This window comes from Gavialis gangeticus, unplaced genomic scaffold, assembly GCF_001723915.1.
Source record: "Gavialis gangeticus isolate Ggan-Ray unplaced genomic scaffold, GavGan_comp1, whole genome shotgun sequence".
NCBI classification, from domain to species: domain Eukaryota; kingdom Metazoa; phylum Chordata; order Crocodylia; family Gavialidae; genus Gavialis; species Gavialis gangeticus.
Window position 1 is genome coordinate 4177743 of NW_017729011.1, and position 20120 is coordinate 4197862.

A 20120-nucleotide genomic window follows, 5' to 3' on the forward strand; every position below is an offset into this window, starting at 1 on the left:
GGGTGCCTGCTGGCACTGGGGGAAGCTGTCCAGGAGCTGGGGCTGCAGCAGGATGGGGCAGGTGCAGGGAAGGGGGCAGGGGGTCTCTTGGGGGCAGGAGGGAGCTGTGTGGCTGGGCTGCTGGCACCTGGGCTAGTGCCCATGCTCACAGGGGCAGGGCAGCCATGAGATGTTGCAGAGCTGGTGGGACCAGGGGTCTGTGGGTTGGGAATGAGGGGCGCTGGAGGGGCTGTGGCTTGGGAGTGAGGGGCACCAGGGGGCCAGGGGACTGTGGGTTAGGAGTGCAAGGCACGGGCAGTGTCTGGGGGCTGTGCATCAAGAGTGAGGAGTATCAGCAGGGATGGGGGGCTGTGGGTTGGGAGTAAGGGGTACCATCATGGTCTGGGGGTGGGGTACTGTGAATCGAGAGTGAAGGGCAGCAGCAGCACTGGTGGGGGGAATTGTGGCTTGGGAGTGAGGGGCAGGGGCAGGGCATGGGCATATCACTGCTCCCCCCAGTCATATTACCACTCCCCCAGCCCCCCTCCCCATAGGTGTCCTCTTTTTTTAAAACTAGAAATATGTAACCCTGTTTAGGAGCCTACATGTTCCTTTTAACTGCCCTCCTGGGGTCATTTACTTAATTGTAAGCAGGTCAAAGTTTAAATTAAATGCATGTTGGTGACCAATCTGGATTTTGCCATTAGCTCTTAAATTGATTTTTTTTAGCTGTTTTTTTTTTGTATGGCATACATTTTTATTTCCATAAAAATAAATATTACTTGGATAACTTCTGGCCTGACACAGATTTCACTGTATTTGCATGTCTAAGTCATGCTGCTGTAGTGATAAACAGCGATAAACCAGTTTGATTTCAATACACCAAGCTAACACAGAAATGAAGAAATGTAGTAACTAGAACTCTTTATCAAGAGATAGTGCTTCTTAGTAGATTGGGAGGTCAGCTCATGGGCCTTATTTCTAGTTTTGTAATGAGATTGGAGAAGCATGCACCACTTTTCCCCACCTCTGAAGTGGGTATAATATGCTTCCCTGTATCTGCCCCACAAATGAGCTGCATGGTCTAATAAATGCTTCTGAAATGATTTAGATCCTCAGATCAGAAATACAGTATTAAGGCCAGCTTGTTGCTTTTATCACCTTATTTCTCCAGTGTTTTTAAGGTTATGGGAGACTTTTAATTCCAATACTTCAGGCCACGTTATATTCCATCATAGTCTCTTTTGGGGGATATTTCCCTATTTTGTTTCAATGTCCTTCTCATTTAATTGTTGCCCTTTGGGGTCAGGCCAACTCTCAGGATCTCAATATTGCGCTGTTAGACAGGAGGGTGTGACACAATTGCACATGTACAAACACACAAATCAATTAGGTACACACACACACCCACCCACCCAGCTCTGGCACATACACATCCAAACCAGCCTAGGCACATGCATACCTATCACCAATTCAAGCACATACACTATACACCCCAAAAGTTAGACACAGATCACTAATTTGTATATCATGCACACAATGACATATATATACACAGAACCCACCTACACATACACAGAGATAAGTTCCTAACTTGGATGGTACAGTGTGTGTGTGTGCTTGGGGTACCTGGGATACTTGGGGGAAGGTTCAGGTGAGAGAGAGATAGTTAAAGTGTAGGGAGTGAAAGTTGCCAGAACCAGGATTAGAACTGGTGGACTACAGAAAATCTGGCTGAGGAACTGAGGCTTGGGCTTACTTAAGATAGACTGGGGCTGCCAACTGAGGCAGACGGCTGAGATACTGAGGGGGCGGGCAGATAAGTGGTGGCAAGGAGGAGACAGCCAGGAAAGAAACTGAGGCAGAAACCTGGTTGCTCAGGGGAAAAGGAAGAGGCAGTGGGGATAAGACAGTGGCAAAGAAGCGGTGGGGTTGGAGGCAGAGAGCTCAGGGCAGGTGTTGGAGGTGGCAATGAGCCAGAAGCAGGAGAGGGAGAAATGAAACAGAAGTTAGAGGAGGGAGGAGCAGAGATTGGGGCAGGGCCAAACCATAGTAAAGCAAAACCCAACTTAGGGGTCCAAATAACAGTTTTATTAAACAGACAACACACAACGCAGCCCCATGAAGTTATTGGTGCACTCGCGCACGCACGCAGCAGGAGAAAGTGACTCAGTGGAAGGGTTGGAGTCCAGGTAGGCAAGAGAAGCAGAGTCCAAATCCGTGGTTGAAGAGGGGGTGGGGGTGATAGCTACCTATCCAGGCTGGAAAGGGGTCCTTGTTCAGTAGGTATTGTCCAGATGGGGGTTGCCGGCAGGTGTGGCATGGTGCTGGTCCAGATGGAGAGGGTGTCCCACTGGGTCTGTCTTCACTGCCCCTTTTTATAGAGGCAGACCTTGTGTGACCCTAGTGACAGGAGGCATGCCCAGGCAAGGGTCAGCCCCTGGTGTACTGAGCATGTGTGCTACATGCAGGGGTATGCAGTTTCAGGTGTCTGTAATGGTGGGGTACAATGGTAGAGTTGCTGGTTCTGCAGGGTCTTTTATCTTTCAAATGCTGGATTCCTGTCTCTGTTCCTGGGTGAGGTCCGTCGTTCCTGCATGAATCAATGTGAGGTGATGGCCTGGTCGTTACAGGCCATTCAGTAGAGGCCTGCTATCATTGTATTTCAATCATTCACAGTCACTCTCATTTACCGGGGAACCAATTTACATGGGAGGGGTACATGAATCATACAGTTGCAACACGGGATGCCTGGGAAGAGGACACAAAATGGAGGCTTGACATACAAAATGGAAACTTGACATGACTTACGATAACTTACATATATAGGCCTAAAACAGTAATCACACAATATAAAAGCAGTACAAACATAATAATTATCACTTATAAAACAGTGGGTATTGCTATCAAAATAGCAGGGAACTTATTTGCAAAGAGGGGAGAAAAAATAAAACTTATTACCTAAAATAAAATGTTAAAGCTACATCTTAGCTTACTCATACTTATCTATAGGGAATAGAGGGGGAGAGAAAAAGTCAGAAATGGTTGGGGAAGGGGAGGAAATGCATTTTAAAGTAAATAAAAAAAAGAAAAACTGGGGGTTTTGCTACATATTTAGCTCACAAACCTGTTGTAGAAGGCAAAGATTCAACTCAAAGATGATTTTTTTTTTTTGCTTAGACAGGCAATGCAGTTTTGCAGTAGCCCTGACCATGATATTTTCAAATGACAAATTGAAAGCCAAAGTAAATGGTACTATTCAGTTATTTAGAGAGGCCCTCTTTCACCTCAGTGAGTCTATTAGGGGAGAAAGAGAGATGATGTGGAGACTGAATACCTGAATTGTAATATCATTTCCTTTCTGAAATTGAAATGGGCTTTGGAAGTTAGTACAGTATGATATTAGATATAACAGTAACTCTGCCTTGCTAGTCCCTTAGTCACAGGCAGCCTGGAAAATGAATGACACTTTTCCTCAGCATATGCTTTGTATTTTTTTTTATTCCCTGACACCGACAAAGAACATCCTATTGGTGTTTTAAATGTAATTTGAGGGGGGATAATCTTAGTGGGCAGGATCTGTTTTAGATTAGTTTTGTGTCCTTCCAGTTGCCTGACCTCAGCCCAGAGTATGGTCTCTATTCCTACTGAATCTGAAATGCCCTGCTCTATTTGCTCATTTTTCCAGTGAGTTGCATCTAATTCGTAATCTGGCTAGCCACGTTGCATACATATGTGCTTGTCTTCAAATGACATTTTTGTATTTTTTTATTATCAGTTTTGCAATTTCTTCTTGTATTAGAGGACTCTGACAAATACCAGTGGCATTTCTCTCTGGGAATTGAGAAAAAATCCAGATTCGTGATCAGGAATTTTTATGCAAAATCTTCTGTCAATAAGGCCAAGATAGTACTACTCTGATCCCATGTCTTTGAAACCTTGAACTATATCCAGGGGCTGAATAGTGTTTTGAGGAGGTAAGTTTATACTGCAAATATATCACTAGTTGCTCTAGCCCTTCCCCCCAAAAGGGCATGATTTAACTTGGAATTATTGTTATTGGGGAAAGAAAAAATAAAACTTTGCACCTAAAGGTATCTTGTAAATATCAACCTGGTGAGGTAAGAGCAGTAAATAACATTGCAGCCCTGCTATAGGGAAGGTGAAACATGGGATAGTCAAGTCAGTAACTTGATCTGTCCAAGACAGCTAGTGAGTAGGCAGAATTAAAACGTGTGCAGAAGTGTCCTACTCTGACACTTCTGCTCTAACTCTTAGGCTCATTTCCCCTCTCACTGGAAGGACATTCATTCATTAGGGATACTCTTTTGGATAAACCCATGGAAGCTCAATGTATGAGAGAGAAAAGATATTTTAAGTTATACACAGTGTTATATGCACTTGTCGTTGCGGGGAATGATGTATAAGATATGGATAGAGGAAAAGCATTGTTGAATTGGACCCTTACAAATTGTGTTTATATTAAAGATAGCTGCTTGGGAAGTGCATAGTCCTTTCTGTAGTATACATGCATCCTGTACCTATCTACAATACTGCTGGTCTGATTTCTAGCAATAACAGTATGCACTGCTGTCACTGATCTCAATAGAAGTAATGAGTAATCAGCAACCCTGAATGTCCAGGAAAGCAAGGTGTTGCTAGTGCTCATCTATACTGTACACAAGCAGCACTGTAGATCCGTGTAGTTTTGGTACAATCTGCACATTGGTTATGTTGCACATTTACAATATCATGCATCACTTTTATCATTGCCTGGCACCATATGGCTTCTCTGTGAAATTATGCCTGATCCTACAAGAGGTATATATATTATCACTGCTTTGCTTGCATCTGTATTTTCTTTCATTACCATTGTTAATTGTTAGTAGATGGCCTTGCTCCTGACACAAACTTTTACAGTTCTCATGTTAAAACATACAGACTGCCCTCTCTGGAGATGCATATTTCTGCATGTGCATGTGTGCATCCATGTGTGTATACACACACACATGCGCACGCTCACACACGTAAAGAAAAGTAAAAATAATCATAGGTTAGCATGCATGTGTTTAAATAACATCTCTGTGCACACATGCACACATACATGCATGCACATGCGCGCGCGCGCACACACACAGGGGGACAGAGTATGTGTGCATATGTAGGGCAATGCTGCTGTCTTAGCGAGCGTAGTGGAATGTGTGCTGCTTGGCAGACTGCCTACTCCTGCATGCAGCTTCCTTTGGCAGATTGCCCTTGCTTACATGTGCTGCTGCTTTGTGAAGAAGAGGCCAGCAAAAAGCCAACTGTTGAAGTTTCACGAGGTTTGTTTTTTTTCTTGCATGGATCAATTCAGTCTTAAAGTTGCATTTAGGCTTTTTCTTCTGGATGGTCAGGGATTGGAAGCATCAGCTAGCAAGCCTCATGTGAATTAAGCATTATTCGAATTGGGAGATTGCACACAATCCCCTTCATAGCAACAAAGTCCACCCTCCTTTCATTTTTCTTTGACATACCCTTGCTTGAAAAAGATGCTTCTAATCCTGTTGCTGCTTTAGCAGTTAGCTAAAGTGTATTGTCTTAGTGTAAAGGAAATCCCATTTGTATCATTACCTGGGTGCTCCTCATTGTAGGGCAGAGAGGTGGTGAATCGTACTATAGAAATAATAACTATTTTATTTATTTAGTGTTCAAGAGCTCAGGACAGTGTACGGCAGAGGAAACCACTTTCAGAACAATAGTCTGAAACTACATTCTTTGTATGTGCATGCACACACAAACCAATGAGGGGTCCAGTTATAAAGGCTTGTAAGGGAAGGAAGGAGATCAAGGGCCAGCAGTGCCTTTCTAAGCGTGCTGTTTGAGAGAGAGAAGCCTTAACTTTCGTATCACATTGCTTTATTTAAATATGTTAAAGACATAAGCAGGAAGCAGGTTCCACAATGTAGGGTTCACTCCACAGGAAAAGCATTGTCATCTGATTATTTGAGACCTCAGGTTGAAGCACAGGTCTGCAAGCTCAGAGGGTCATTGCTATCAGGCACATAGGGCATCACCTACCCAAGAAGAGTGAAGCAGGGGCAGAATTCAGGGGACTGATAAATGGGCTAACTTTTGCTCTTGGTTATTTCAGTAGAAATCCAAAAGCCATTTACACCAGCATAACTGAGTTCAGAATCTGCATCTCAGCACTTCAGCAGCTGGCAGGGATTGCTGTAGATGGAAAGAATGAAATCTGTATAGCGTGAGCAAATGACACCGAAGGAGCATCTGACCAGTTGTTTGCAAGTATTTATAGGATGTAAACATCAAGGAGGAAGAGGATTTATTTAGAGTGACCCAAGGGGCAATGGGAGGATTGGGATGAAATTGAGCAAAGGAAGTTTTTACAACTGTGAGATTTATAGACTGTAAAATATTCTCCTCAGGGAAGTGGCACTCATTTCAACACTTAGGATATTTAAAGCTATATTGGACAAAGCTCTTGAAGTTGTAGGCCATAATCCTGCATTGATAAGAGACACAAGATTAATGCCTTCTCTGTTTCTTGATTCCTTTTTCTTACCTTGCAGTCACAGACAGTTTGTATACAATGCATAGAAGATGTGCTTTCTTGACTGATTTTCTTCCTTTGAGGGATAATTGTTTGTGTGTGATCCTTCTAACACCTGTACTTGTCTGATCATGTGTTGTTTGTTTTGTTTGTTTTTTTCCCCCTTCCTACTGCACAGAGGGTGTTCCCAGGTAGGGATTATCAGGGCACTGATTGAAGCAGGCATCCCAGTGGATATGATTGGAGGAACTTCCATTGGCGCTTTCATGAGTGCTCTGTATGCTGAAGAGCGCAGCTACAATCAAATGAGGATCAAAGCCAGGCAATGGGCAATGGTAAGATCATGGAATATGTGTCCAAGTATTCCTTCCTGCTTCTAGTATAGTTTATACATTAGTCATAGTACATATGTCAGCAGAGAGAGCAGTTCAAAGTCAGAATGCTGTGTGTGTGTGTGGATGAATGAATAAGAAAATTTAAATAATTCTTCTACATTTAATTTAGAAATTAGTGATGAGAGGCTGCTGATGGTTATGCACAGGCTTACAGTCCTGTGGGGCATGAGACACTATGGGGGAAGAGTCTAGGATGTTTCTTACAGATAGAGCTGCTGCCTGTTGGAATGTTTCTCTAAGATTCCCATGAGGCACATCAGCAGTTCTGTACAGAGCTAACCTCCATAAATCAGACGGCTGATGTTTTTATTTTTGAATATATTCACCAAATCTGAAAAAATGGAGTGCTCTTAGGGCTTTCTGCCTGACTTGATTATCTACCCACAGGCACAAGCATGCTTTATTATAAGTTTATACTTCATCAGTAGTCCAGGTGCATTGGTCCTGTGCTCTGCCCAGCAGGCCACCTTCTCCCTCTGTCCATGACTTTTCTTTTTCTCTCTTTTTACTGTTATGTTGAAGAAGCTGAGGTAGTTTTGAGGTGGGTGGTGAGTTGAAGAAGGGAACAAATTAGTACTTTTTTATGCAGCAAGTTTAGGCATAGTACTAGAGCTTGAATATAAAGAGAAGCCTCCAAACCAGTAAATGAAAACAGGCAGTATCTTAATAGCTCATAGCTACCCAACAGGCATCCAGGCTGTCACTACAATCTTGACAAGAATTTGGCACATTGATCTCAGGATCTTTGCCTAATGCAGGAGGCAGAAATAAGAGAACCCTCCATGTCCTGGAAAACCTTTGAAAGGTATTTAGAAAATACAGATGCTGAGATTCTACTAAAGAGGCAAAGTAACCTAAAAATGATAGCTGAATAAAAAACAAAGCCACATGATTTCAGGGAACTGTAAGCACTTTAAAGGTTACCACCAGTTTATTGGCAGTTTAGGTCTATCTGGGTTTTTGAGGACTGCAGGACTCATGCTGAGTTGCAGTGTATATTAGAGATGTTATTTGAACAAGTACATATTAGCCTATGAGTATCTTAACTATTCTTTTTTTTTGTGTTAAGACACTTTCTTTCCAAGTCTGAACAAATGTCTTTCTGTTTGCATAACTTTTTTTCTCTTTCACTCTCACACGCTTTCGTCTTTTAAGTGGAAGTGATTGATTGAGGTAATAATTCTATAAATTAACAAAAAAATATCAAAAGTGAAATGTAGTTCTGATGTTCCAGGTTATAGGTACTAGATTCAGAAGGAAAATAGTGACTTAAAAAAATTTCACGTTTATATATATATTTTTTTTTAAGATAAATGTAGGTGTCAGCATACTGCTTAAGTTTGTTATTTTTAATTTGTATGGGGAATTAATTATTCTATTAATAAGATGTTGAGAGAAGAAATTTGCATTAGTGCCACAGCATTAGCAACAACTGACTGGTTGTAAAAACTTTGATTATTTTCTGGGATTAGCTAATTATACTCTGATTTTTTTTTCCCCCCATTTATTTGAATATTTTACACAATAAACTCCCCGTGTCCACTTTGACTTTTTTTCTCCAAAGAAAAGGTTAATGACCTGATAACATTTCTAAGCTGGACCTGGGCAGGTTGCAGGGGGGGCGAATGTGAACAGGGTGGGATTCAATACTTACAAGTGCAGGGTATTGCACTTGGACAGTAAGAACCAGCAGCATATACCTATGGGCTAGGGAACTCCCTTCTCAAAAGCAGAGTGGTAGAAAGAGATCTTGGAGTCATTACTGATTCCATAATGAACGTGGGCTGCCAATGTGAGGACATGGTCAGTAAGGCCAACTGCACCTTGTCATATATCCACAGATGCATCACAAGCAGGGCCAAGGATGTGATCCTCCCCCTCTGTGCGACACCGGTCAGGCCACAGTTGGAGTACTGCGTCCACTTCCGGGCGCAGCACTTTAGGAGAGATGTGGCCAGCATCGAGAGGGTCCAGAGGAGGGCCACTCGCATGATCAGGGGGCAGCAGGGCAGACCCTACAAGGAGAGGCTACGGGACCTGAACCTGTTCAGCCTTCACAAGAGAAGGCTGAGAGGGGATCTGGTGGCCGTCTGTAAACTTACCAGGGGGGACCAGCAGGGAATGGGAGTGACCCTGTTCCCCTGAGCACCTCCCAGAGTAACAAGGAATAATGGCCATAAGTTGTTTGAGACTAGGTTAAGGCTGGACTTTAGAAAGCACTATTTCACAGTCAGGGTGGGTAGGATCTGGAACCAACTTCCGAGGGAAGTGATGCTGGCCCCTACCTTGGGGGTCTTTAAGAGGAGGCTTTACAATTACCTAGCTGGAGTCGTATGAGCCCAGTATTCTCTCCTGCCCAGAGCAGGGAGTCGGACTTGAAGATCTACTTAGGTCCCTTCTGACCCTACATCTATGAGTCTATAGATTGAAGTGGTTCCTTTTAAACTTCGTGAGACTCAAATAGGGAGATAAGGGACATCTGGAAAGGGCATGTTGCAGATATACCCATAATAAATTTGCCTTTTGTATCTCGCTTAAAACAAGCTGTGGGTTGGGATGCATTTGTCATAAGAGTCATGACTGCATAAATAATAATTGGAATGGTATGTTTCAGTCCTAGGCACTGTTTGTGTGCAGCCCAAGTGACAAACGTTCCTGGCCTCAAGGCTGTAATTTATTATAGTTTTATTCTCTCTTCTGTTCATTATACGTCACAGCATCTGATGAAGTGAGATTCAGCTCATGAAAGCTTGTGCATTTTTATGTATATAATTATCCTCTCTCTCTCCCTCCCTCCCTCCCTCTCTCTGTCTGCTTTGATTGGACATTTGATGAAGTGAGCTTGAGTTTGTAAAAGCTTATGCTCTGTACATATTTTTAGTTAATCTATAAGGTACATAACTACCCTGGCTTCAGACTAACATGTCTAACCAGTAGGGCTGTGCGAAGCTTCAGGTGGTGATTCAATCTGGAGGAGATTCGGTTCGATGCGGTGGTCGAATCTCCGAATCTGAATCAAATCAGGGGACCAATTTAAAGGTCCAAATCAATTCAAAGCTCTCCAAATCTTTGGCAAAGTTTCGGAGAACGTTGATGATTCAGGCAGTCCCTGGTGGCTGCAGCAGGGAGCTGCAGCTGACTCCAAGGTGGTAAGTACTAGGGGTGGGGGAGGGGACCATGGGGGAACCCCTGCCAGCCCCCCCATGGCTGCCCCCACCCACGGTGCTTCTTTTTAAAGAAAAGCCCCGGTGCTCACTGAGTGCTACCAGGGAAGGGGCAATCCCTGCTGTCCCCCACTGCCCCACACTGCATGGAGGGTTCTGCCACGAGCCTTCCCCCCCCCAGCAGGTGCCCTTTAAGGAAAAAAAAAAAAAGAGAGAAAAGCCCTAGTACTCACCACTCCTGCAGCGGCTTCAGGGCTTTGGAGGCTCATGGCACGGGGCAGTGGGGATCACCCCCCGCTGGCAGGAGTGGCGAGTCCTGGGGATTTTTTGGGTTTGTTTTTTTTCTTAAAGAGCCAGAGCTGGCTTGTGCGGGGAGCGAGGGGGGGTCAGGGGCTCGTGCAGAGCCCCCCATGCAGCATGGGGCAGTGGGGGGCAGCAGGGATTGCCCTCTGCCGGGCAGTACGTGGTGACCGGGTCTTTTTTTTTTTTTTTTTAAGTGCTGGGAGCTGGGCCAGCCATTGCCAGGCTGGGAGAGCGGGTGGGGGATGGGCCTGGCTTGGCTGATTCAGACATTCATCTGAATCGAATCGGGACAGTGATTTGAATGACCGAATCGAATCACTGTTCCCTGAATTGGCCAAATCCAAAGCAAATACTGGCCACTTCGAACAGGCCCGGTACCAGCTCTCTCATTTGAATGGATGAACACTTTTTAATTTTAGCAGACCTTGACATCAGGGTTCCTACCTTTTTTGAAATTCATACTCAGTTACTTCCAGCAGAATGAGTTCCTTGACCTGCATAATGAAACCCATAAAATTCCTCAAATCATTTTTTCCTTCCTTGAAGGACTATAGTAATCTTAGTCATCCTTTGGCTCCATTTTTGTCTTTTAGCTCTTCCAGTCTTTCCTATCCTAACCATGCAAGCATTTCACAGTGTTCAGTGATCACTGAAGCAGTTGGCTTCAGATGAACATCCCCAGAGGGATGTGCTGTTTTTTGGGACATCATGGGAGGGAGTTAAGAGAAATTGTGAACACTTTTTTATAGATTAAAATACTGTTCAATAACTTGCTGTAAGTTTTTTAAATGTTAACTCAAGCTCAGTATTTTTGGAAAGTTAAAATTCTGGGCCTCTCAGCAGTTGTGTCCTGTGTAAAGGACTACAAAGGCCTTAGAATTAAAATAGCACACAGCACAGCACCTTTTTAAAAAGTCAGTCATGTTTGTGCATATAACATGGTTATGGCTGCTCTGCTGTGGAACAGTGATACCGCAGTCTGTGAGATGCTGTATATGTGTCAAATGCCATTTATCGTTCAAATTAGATAGCCTTTTAACTTGTTTATGTAGATTTATTCTGTTTTTATTAATGCACAAAGTCATATCGTATTGCATTGGTGCCATTCTATTAATCAAATGTGGACTGGCCTTACTTTCTATCCAGAACTGTCTTATCCCTGGAGCGAATAAAAACTAGGAAATAAAACAAACCTTGAAGTACAGATTGCATCTTATTATGAAAGTACAGAGTTTTGAGGATTTGCTTGGCATTTTTATAACCAGTCTGACAAACACCATTCTCTATGTAAAATAGCAACCATCTGTTTTTTGAGAAGATTTCAGAGAGCAGCTAGGTGAATGGAGGCTAGTTTGTTTGCTGAGCCCGTTGCTGCTGATAGCTTTTGTTGAAATTGAATCCAGCAAAATGTATTTTTTGCTGTGCCCCATGAACTGGTGGAAACCCTCCCTATATTCACCCAAAGTGGCTAACGGTTTTTAGCATTGTATGTAGTTTCCGAGACTGGCTTTTCAAAATACTCCCCCATGAATTACAGCAGCTATATTTCAGATTGAGACCTGAGGGTGGCTCCTTTTGCAATCCAATGACTGTGTTCATCATATCAGTAAGTCAAGTGCTGTTGGGGAGTTTGTGAAATGCCTTATCCCCAAAGAGAGACCACTCATAACCTACCACAGAGAGAAGCAACCTCAGAGCTCCCAAGTGTGGAAAAGTGAAATTGTGTACTGATGCCCTCTCCTTGGAGTCCAGGTAGCTAAATCTTTAAGAATCAGATAAATGGATGTGTTCAAAGAGAAGTATTTGGGAGAGGAGCATTTCCCTATCCCTGTTACTTTATAAAAGACATTTGAGAGCCTCACTTTTATGGAACTGACCATTTTTCTGCTGTTCCAGTTCCCATTACGAGTGAAAGTTGCTGGTTGGAGGTTTTTTGTATGGAACCACATACCCTGGTTTTTGTAGCTTCAGGGGAAGAATTTGTTTTTTATGGCCTCTATTGTGATGAATTAAATACCTTCAACCTGTTTCTCCATCACCAAAACAAATGAAAAATGACTGCAGGACAAAAAGGCTTTTAGATATTTTTAGATATTGGCATCTCCCTTGTAAGATGCTTGAGGGGGGAAAAAAGCATAGTTTAATTTGATGGGATCTTGGAATATAATACAGCTGTAAATAATTAGTTTTTATATGTTATACAGCACAGTGGTATGAAACTCGCAGACCCAGATCAGTTATCTCTGTTTTTCCACTAGTTCTGTTGTCTCTAAATTTAAAAAACAATGTACAGGTTCCCCCACACTTTTTAACTGAGAATAACATATCTGTATGTATTCAAAATAGCAACGCTCCACTTGAAGTTCACTTTACTGTAGAAGAAAATCTGATTTGATACTGTGTCCGTGAATTTGGTAGTTAAAATATTTGTTATATTGGAAGTTTAGATACTGGAAGAGCCATGACTGGTGCTTGCTCAACAGAGCCTTGCATGTAGGTTCATGTATGCCGGGGTGGCCAACCTGTGGCACACATGCCACAAGTAGCACAGGCAACCTCTGTGTATAGCATACAACAGATTTGGGAGGGGACACGACACAGTGGCAGATAGGGCAGGCAGCAGAAAGCAAAGCAGCAGATCAGGAAGGGGATTACAGTAGCATTCAGGCAGGGTTCAGGGCCAATTTGTGGTATGCCCGCCAAAAAGGTTGGTCCTCACTGATATACGGATAGATCCTAATGGATAGTAAGAGCTGTTTCACAGGTTACTGAGGCTATTTCTGTTTCTCTAACTGTCTTGGGAGATCTTTGCATCACAACCCATTGACCTTTTTGCAGGAAAAGAGCATTCTGTTTATTGAGTAATCCTGAAGTATCAGGATTTAATTTAAATCCACAGCCCTTGGAGGCCATTGAGAAGATGGAAGAGGAACTGAATGCTATGACATAGCTTGAAGGCATATTTTTATGTTCTTTGATCAGTGCTCTTCCCTTGAAAGCTAAGTGAGGAGTGCAGTGGCTAGCACAGATGAGTGTCATGTTCACTGGTTGGTGTTCACATGTGGTGTTTTCCTTGTGGGAGGCTCAGAAAACCATTAGGAAGGAGAGGATAATTAGTTAGTAGGTACAGCATTTTGTAAATCACTTCACATCCTACACTGTTTTATTTTGTTTGTATGCCAGATCTTCCTGTACAACAACAGATACAAGTACAAAGCCACGTAAACAAACACAAGCCCTAAGAAGATTATGTAAGCTTTGCCAAATGATGTTGGTATGCATGCCAGGCAAGGCTACAAAAGGGAACAAGAACTCCTTCTACTCAAAGGAGATGGAAAAATGTAACTATTAAGAAGTCCCATTGAGTGACACTGTGTAAAGCTGACAGGTAGTGGGAGCTGGCAGTCAGACATGAATAGGCAGTGTTGTAGTCACTTCAGGTCTCTTGCATACAAGCCAAGGAATCTTTAAGGTGAACCATAGAGTTTTAAAAGCATCCCAGCATAGTAACAGCTTGTATGTAAACAAATGATAAATAACTCTGCCAACAGCTATGTCTTGGGATGTTGAAGGAGTGCATCAGTAGCTAACTTATATATATGGGCATGCTCTGGTGTGGTTTATTGCCTTTGAGAGTTCAGCTCATTAATTTTAAATTGCATTTTTAAAATCTTTTCAAACCCCTTTGGGGGTTTTGTTTGCTGTCTTTTCTCAAGCTTCTTTCTGCTCCAACAATTAATTCAGGCTGAGGTGCTCTTTTAATAATCCATTTCAAGCAAAATTTGTTTTGCTTTCCTATCTTAAAATAAGTGCTGTTATGTTTGAGCTTGGGATGCTGCAAGGGAGGTTTGAAATACAGAGTGTGTTTTGTGTTGCAGTGGTTTACAAGCAGATAACATTGCTACTCAGCCGTTTCAGGCAAAAATTATATTAATGTGGAGGTGGAGTAGATAGTTCATATCAGTCATTTCGAGTAAAATGCATTACCTAGATGTTGTAATTATCCCCAAACTTAGCATAATTAAGCTAAGACATTTGGGTATAATGTTACGCTTAAAAGGGATCTGCATGTCTTGAGTCTGGAAATTAGTAGGTAAGGCACCAGTGGAACTTTAACATTGTCCTATAGTGCCTGTATGTACTTTTGAATAACTGAAAGTAATTCCTTCAGCAGAGGCTGAAAAATAATGAACTCTCTCGGGGTGTATATAATCCCAGAGTATCTTAAACTAAGTTTAAAGACACATTTTCTACATACATATCAATTTTTCCTCTCTGTCTCTCCCCATCATGCTGTGACTGCTAGGTTTGCTGCTGTTACCTTGCATTTGCCTACTTCAGCTTGTTCAGATTTCTTTGTAATTAAATCTGTAAGTCTGGATTTCCTGCCTTTATATTATTCCTTTTGGGAACATTGCAGTGTCCCTGCAATACAGTTTACCTTAGGTAACTAGTCCATAGTCTCAACTTTCAGCCCTTCTTAAATTAGTTTTTTTCTGTGAATGTCTTGCTTGCCTTGGTGTTTTCTTTATAATTATTAAAGTTGTACACATAAGCATTAAATGACAAGCCAAAAAATAATGATTGTGACATTTCTAATAGTGTTAAGACAAATTACATCAACTTTAAATCTCTTTCTCTTTTACATCTTTTCTCTTGAAGTCCATTTGGCCAGCCCATTCTGACTTTTCCTGGCTTGTGGTACTGATTTTGCAGTTGTTCTTTGTATCTCCAGACGAAAGAAAGTAGACGGAATATATTTCAGTTTTCTCTGTCTTCTGTTTATATCCTGGCACCAGTACCATGCACACTCACTCCCTTCTTTGTCCCTTCTGCATCCTCTATGTTCCACTGCTCTCAGTGCAATGAGTAGCTTTTGCAAATAATTTCTAGGATTAATGGTCATTGTTGTTTTTAATAAATCGAAGTTATACTTAAAAAAGGATGAACAATGGCATTTATGCTTCTGTGACTGTTATGAAAAATTGCCATCTTTTCACAAGGCTGCTATCTTTTATGAGAGTTAAGATTGAGCCTGTTGTGGGTGTATACAAGTAAAAGATGTCCTCTTTCAGAATGGACACTATTTTTAGTGGCAGTGGAGCCAAGGGGCTCTCAGGGTAAGGTGATGGCCCCTACTGCTGTTGGTGGTATAGTAGGAATCCTATAAGAACCAAGTGAAGGACGCTGTGTGTACCGTTTAGCTTCAATTTCATTAAGAACAGTAGGAGGTAGCAGCTGTTTCAAAAGTGGAGTTCTTTTTAGGACTGAGGAAGATTTTTATTCTTCAGCTTCTGTCAAAGGAACAATTTATCATTCTGTAGAGTAAGAATATTATAAAGAATTAATGACCATTAATTTTAAAACATTTCTTCTACTTTACCTTATGCACATGATTTCAGTGCACATTAAGTAAATGGAAAGTTTGAAGATGCTGCATTATTAAGGCCATTCCTAATAAATTTTCGAAATGTCCCATTTGAGTGTTAATTATTATTTTTTTTAAATCCCTGCTCCCTCCCCCCTCCTCCCTGTTGTTTTCATATAGAAATTACTGCAATGTTAGGAAGGTTTCACTGGGTGTGTTGCATATAACAGGCTGAATCCCTACTTTGGCTGCATCCAGATGAACACGGCCATACAGTATGTGGTGCCACAGACCCATCTGCAGCGCCACACACCGCACATTCAGGCATTCCCTCTGCTTGTACCTTGCAGAATGTTTTTTTGTTTTTTTGTTTGTTTTTAAAACCCTTGGAGGTCTTGGAGTCAAAAAACCCGCGTGGAAAAAACGGGACAGCACATGTGATGGCAGTGTACACCACCCAAAATTGGAGCTTGGCTGGCTGGAGCCATTATCCAGCTGCTAGCTAGGTTCCTAGTTGTAGGAACACTGCAGCTACAGGTTTTCTGGTCCCCAGGACCCCAGGAAAGGCTGCTGAGGCCAGCACAGTTGCTGGCCCCAGCCTCCCCTACCCCACCCAGGGTAACTTGCTGCGTGCCAGAGCACACGTGGCACAGGCATTCCCCAGGGACAAGATGTGCCACTGCTGGTTGTCCATGGAGAACAAAATGTCCGTGCTTATCTGGATGCAGCCTTTGAGTACAAAACCAACAATACATAACTTTGGAGCCATGACCGCTGTGTTCAAAATTGTTTGGCAAACTCTCTTCATCCCATTTAAGCCTAAAGTGAGGAGTTGCATGAAGCTGACAGCTTTCTAAATACCATTCTCTTTGTGCTAAAGCTTTTAGACTGATTTAGGTTCCCTATTTAACAAATTTTGGATAACCTGGTTTTGAGGCACTTTTATTTAATACTTGAGCACACTCTCCTAAAGCTGTTAGGTAGTATATGCATAGAGACAAATCAAAATAATGATGTACACTAATTTTTCCTTGTTCTTAAGCCATTACTAGAGTAAAAAGGCAGCTAGGTGTTAATTGCTCATCATTAATAGACTGCAGTCATAGAGACCTGGTTGATGCAATAAAAACCTGTTAAAATTTCCCAGTTGACTACCAAAAACTCATTCATTAAATTGTGTAAAAGAGGTAGAAGGGAAAAGTTTCATCTAATACACTCCTATATTCTTGAGAAAAGAAGGATTATTAATAGTATTTAATTGAGTAAATAATTATGAACTTAATTTAAAACTGACAAAGCAATTAAGAAGAGGTAATTTGCATATTTAGATACCTTGTGTCAATATGAGCCAGGTAATACAGATGCATAGTAAAGTTTTAAGAACTTCTTCACGGTAAGGATTGCCAGAATCTGGAATGGGCTTCCAAGGGAGGTGGTGCTCTCCGCTGCCTTGGGGATCTTTTAAGAGGAGACTGGACAAGCATCTGGCTGGGGTCATATGACCCCAGCACTTTTTCCTGCCCAGGGCAGGGGGTCAGACTTGATGATCTATTGAGGTCTCTTCTGACCCTAACAACCAGGAAACTATGTGCTGTTTCTTAGAAACCAGATACAGAGTTTGAAGTTGTTTTTGATCCATAATACCTTCTGCAACAGTTGTTATTTGTGACTTACATTGTTGTGTCCTTTGTTTTTTAAAGGATTCTAGGTAGAATGTCTTTTATAGTAAATGCTATTACAGTGCAGTTTCAGTACATGGCTCACTTGTACAATGTTTTTGTCCTTTTAGAATATGAATTCAGTGTTTAAGACCATTCTGGACTTGACATATCCAATAACCTCCATGTTCTCTGGAGCTGCTTTTAACAACGGCATCAGCAATATCTTCAAAGATAAACAGATAGAGGTAACTTGTTTATTTGCCAGATGTATTTGAAAAAATGGTCTCGTTCTATTAGCCTGTATAAGAGAAACCTACTTCTATACTTACAAAGGAATTAGGGACTTTGGGTTGACTTTCTTCTGTATGCTGTAACTATTAACATAATGTTATGTGAGCCTGGGAGGAGGAATTGGTCTGTTGTCATTTTAATAGATTTAAAAACCACCTGTGATGGGCAAAATTTGTTTGGATTGCAAATAAATCCAGTTAGCAAGGAGCCTGAATCAGGACCATGTAACCTCTAAATAGTTTTGTCCTATTGCTTAGCTTGTCCAATCAGCTTTTTCTGTTGTTTGTTTGTTTGTTTGTTTGTTTGTTTGTTTTGTCTACAAGACACGTTTCAGTTACCTTTTTATTGCCATTTTCTAGTGCTCTGTAAGCTACCAGTGAAACTAGTCACATCTGAAAAGGGATCTCATCCCTAAAAAAATAAAATACTGTTTTGCTATACAGAATGAATAGGGCTATAAGTGAGCAGTTGTTCATTCATTAAATGGGAAGATTTTTAGGGCTAGTACTTTTAGTTTGTGTATTGTGCAATTGTATTGTTAGTCCTTTAATAATAATTTGTGTTGAAAATGTGGCGTTCCAGCCTAACAGGATAAGCGTTTGTCTGGAATGATTTAGGAATAGCTCATCCTGCATTGTGCATGGGATTGGACCAGATGTCCCTTTAGACCTATTCCAACTCTACATTTCTAGAATATCACCAGGCTTCTAAACTTGGTTTAAACACTGTTTGGTAGGAAAATGTGTAGTATTTGGTGACTGGAGGTTTAGTGTTACTCCATCACATTAAAGTGAATGGAGCACCTGCTTCTGTAAAATTGCTCAGACCTTCCAAGAGATGCTGAGCACTATCTGTTCTCTGTAGACTGTTACAACTGGGAGGTACTTAGCACCTGTAGGCCATACGGCAAGTCAAGAGCAGTAAACGTTCAGATCTGCAAATCTAAAGTTCTGTGGAAAGCACCAGTGCATCACAACATTTGAAATCTGGTCAAGGACATCCTGGGATAGACAGAAATAGTACAACCTGCCATAGTACATAAGAAAAGCATGCAAGATGGTACACCCAAAACCTGGTACATACCTGAGACGGTTTGTACGAATGTTATAATTAAGTGAATTAATTAATCAACAAATTAGAAGGTATATAGTATCAACATGATTGATCATGTGTGGGCAATGGGTTTGACATAGGTGCTTCTAAGTTATAAAAAGAGTGAAAGAGTGGAATAGAAACACACTTTAGATTTGTGTTTAATCCTGCATTATCCATGTTGTGAGCCAGTTTGATCACCTAGCTGGTAGCATGATTAAAGGCTACACCAAGTTCAGGCTACTCGCTGAATAGACCCTGACTGCTTATTTGACCTGGGTTGCCATAGTACCTAACAGGTCTGTGGGGGCAACAGCAGCACCTCTTGTAAGTACAGTACCCGGTGAATTTCTCTTACAGCCCAATTCTGCACCATTTCTCTGAAGAAAAATGGATGCTGGAATAAAGACAAATAAACTTAGGTCAAGGGGAAGTGCAGGCTCTGTTGAAATCCTTAGCAATACTCCCGTTGATTTCAGTGGGTTAGAGTTTTACCTCTGCTGGGGTGAAATTGCATACAGTTGTGATAGAACATGTTTCTTCCATACATAGCATTGTTATTGAAATCTCTTCTTTAGGAACTTAAAACTGTGACTCATTTGTTCCAATTGTGTAAAAAATACCGGAGTTTGTGGCATAAAGCAAAACATATTTGGGTGAGGGTGCGTTAGCTTTGCCCATACCAGGTATTGTAAGCTGAATCCTGCAGCCCTGTCTCATTGTCTGAAGAAACACCTGTGTCAGAAGAGGTGAGACTTCCACCAAAAGTGAGAGAGAATAGTTTAGGGTAGCTTTGGGAGAAAAAGGAAGAGACTGCAGCAACTTTTACTATATATGACAGCTGTTACAACCACAGGAATTGACAGAGAGAACTGGACTGCCCCATTATCACTTCTCAACAGACAGACACATCGCTTGCCCAACAAACAGATACAATTTTTCTTTGTCAGCACTTGTTAACTGGTCATTCTAGTAAAGAAACAGAGACTGGAAATGTGTATAGACAGGACTGGAAATGTTTAAAGAACATCTCTTAAATGTAACTGTGAAGCTCACATGAAAGGAGCACTTTCACTTTGAAATATTGCTTTAAAACAAGGGTTTGCAAAGTACCCCCCAAGTTTTTGGTACAGTATTTTGTTTACTCTTTAAAAACTCTCCTCTACTGAGGCATCCACTTCTTCTCATTGGTTATTGTTTCAGACGTGTTCTGTTGTCATCAGTGTTGCTGTAAAGTATCAGAGACCCAGAAGGGATAAATATGGATTTTTGCAAGCAGATTCTTTGTCACATTACTGTACTCATCAGCTTCAC

At 41.7% G+C, this 20120-nt stretch overlaps 1 protein-coding gene across 1 annotated transcript in view; it reads left to right on the plus strand.

Moving 5' to 3' along the window:
* Positions 1-20120, plus strand: part of PNPLA7 (patatin like phospholipase domain containing 7) — a 318179-nt gene that overhangs the window by 255274 nt on the left and 42785 nt on the right. Inside the window, exons 27-28 of the mRNA XM_019510411.1 lie at positions 6711-6867; positions 17552-17668. Coding sequence (XP_019365956.1) covers positions 6711-6867; positions 17552-17668 — 274 coding nt within the window. The remainder of the gene's footprint in view (positions 1-6710; positions 6868-17551; positions 17669-20120) is intronic.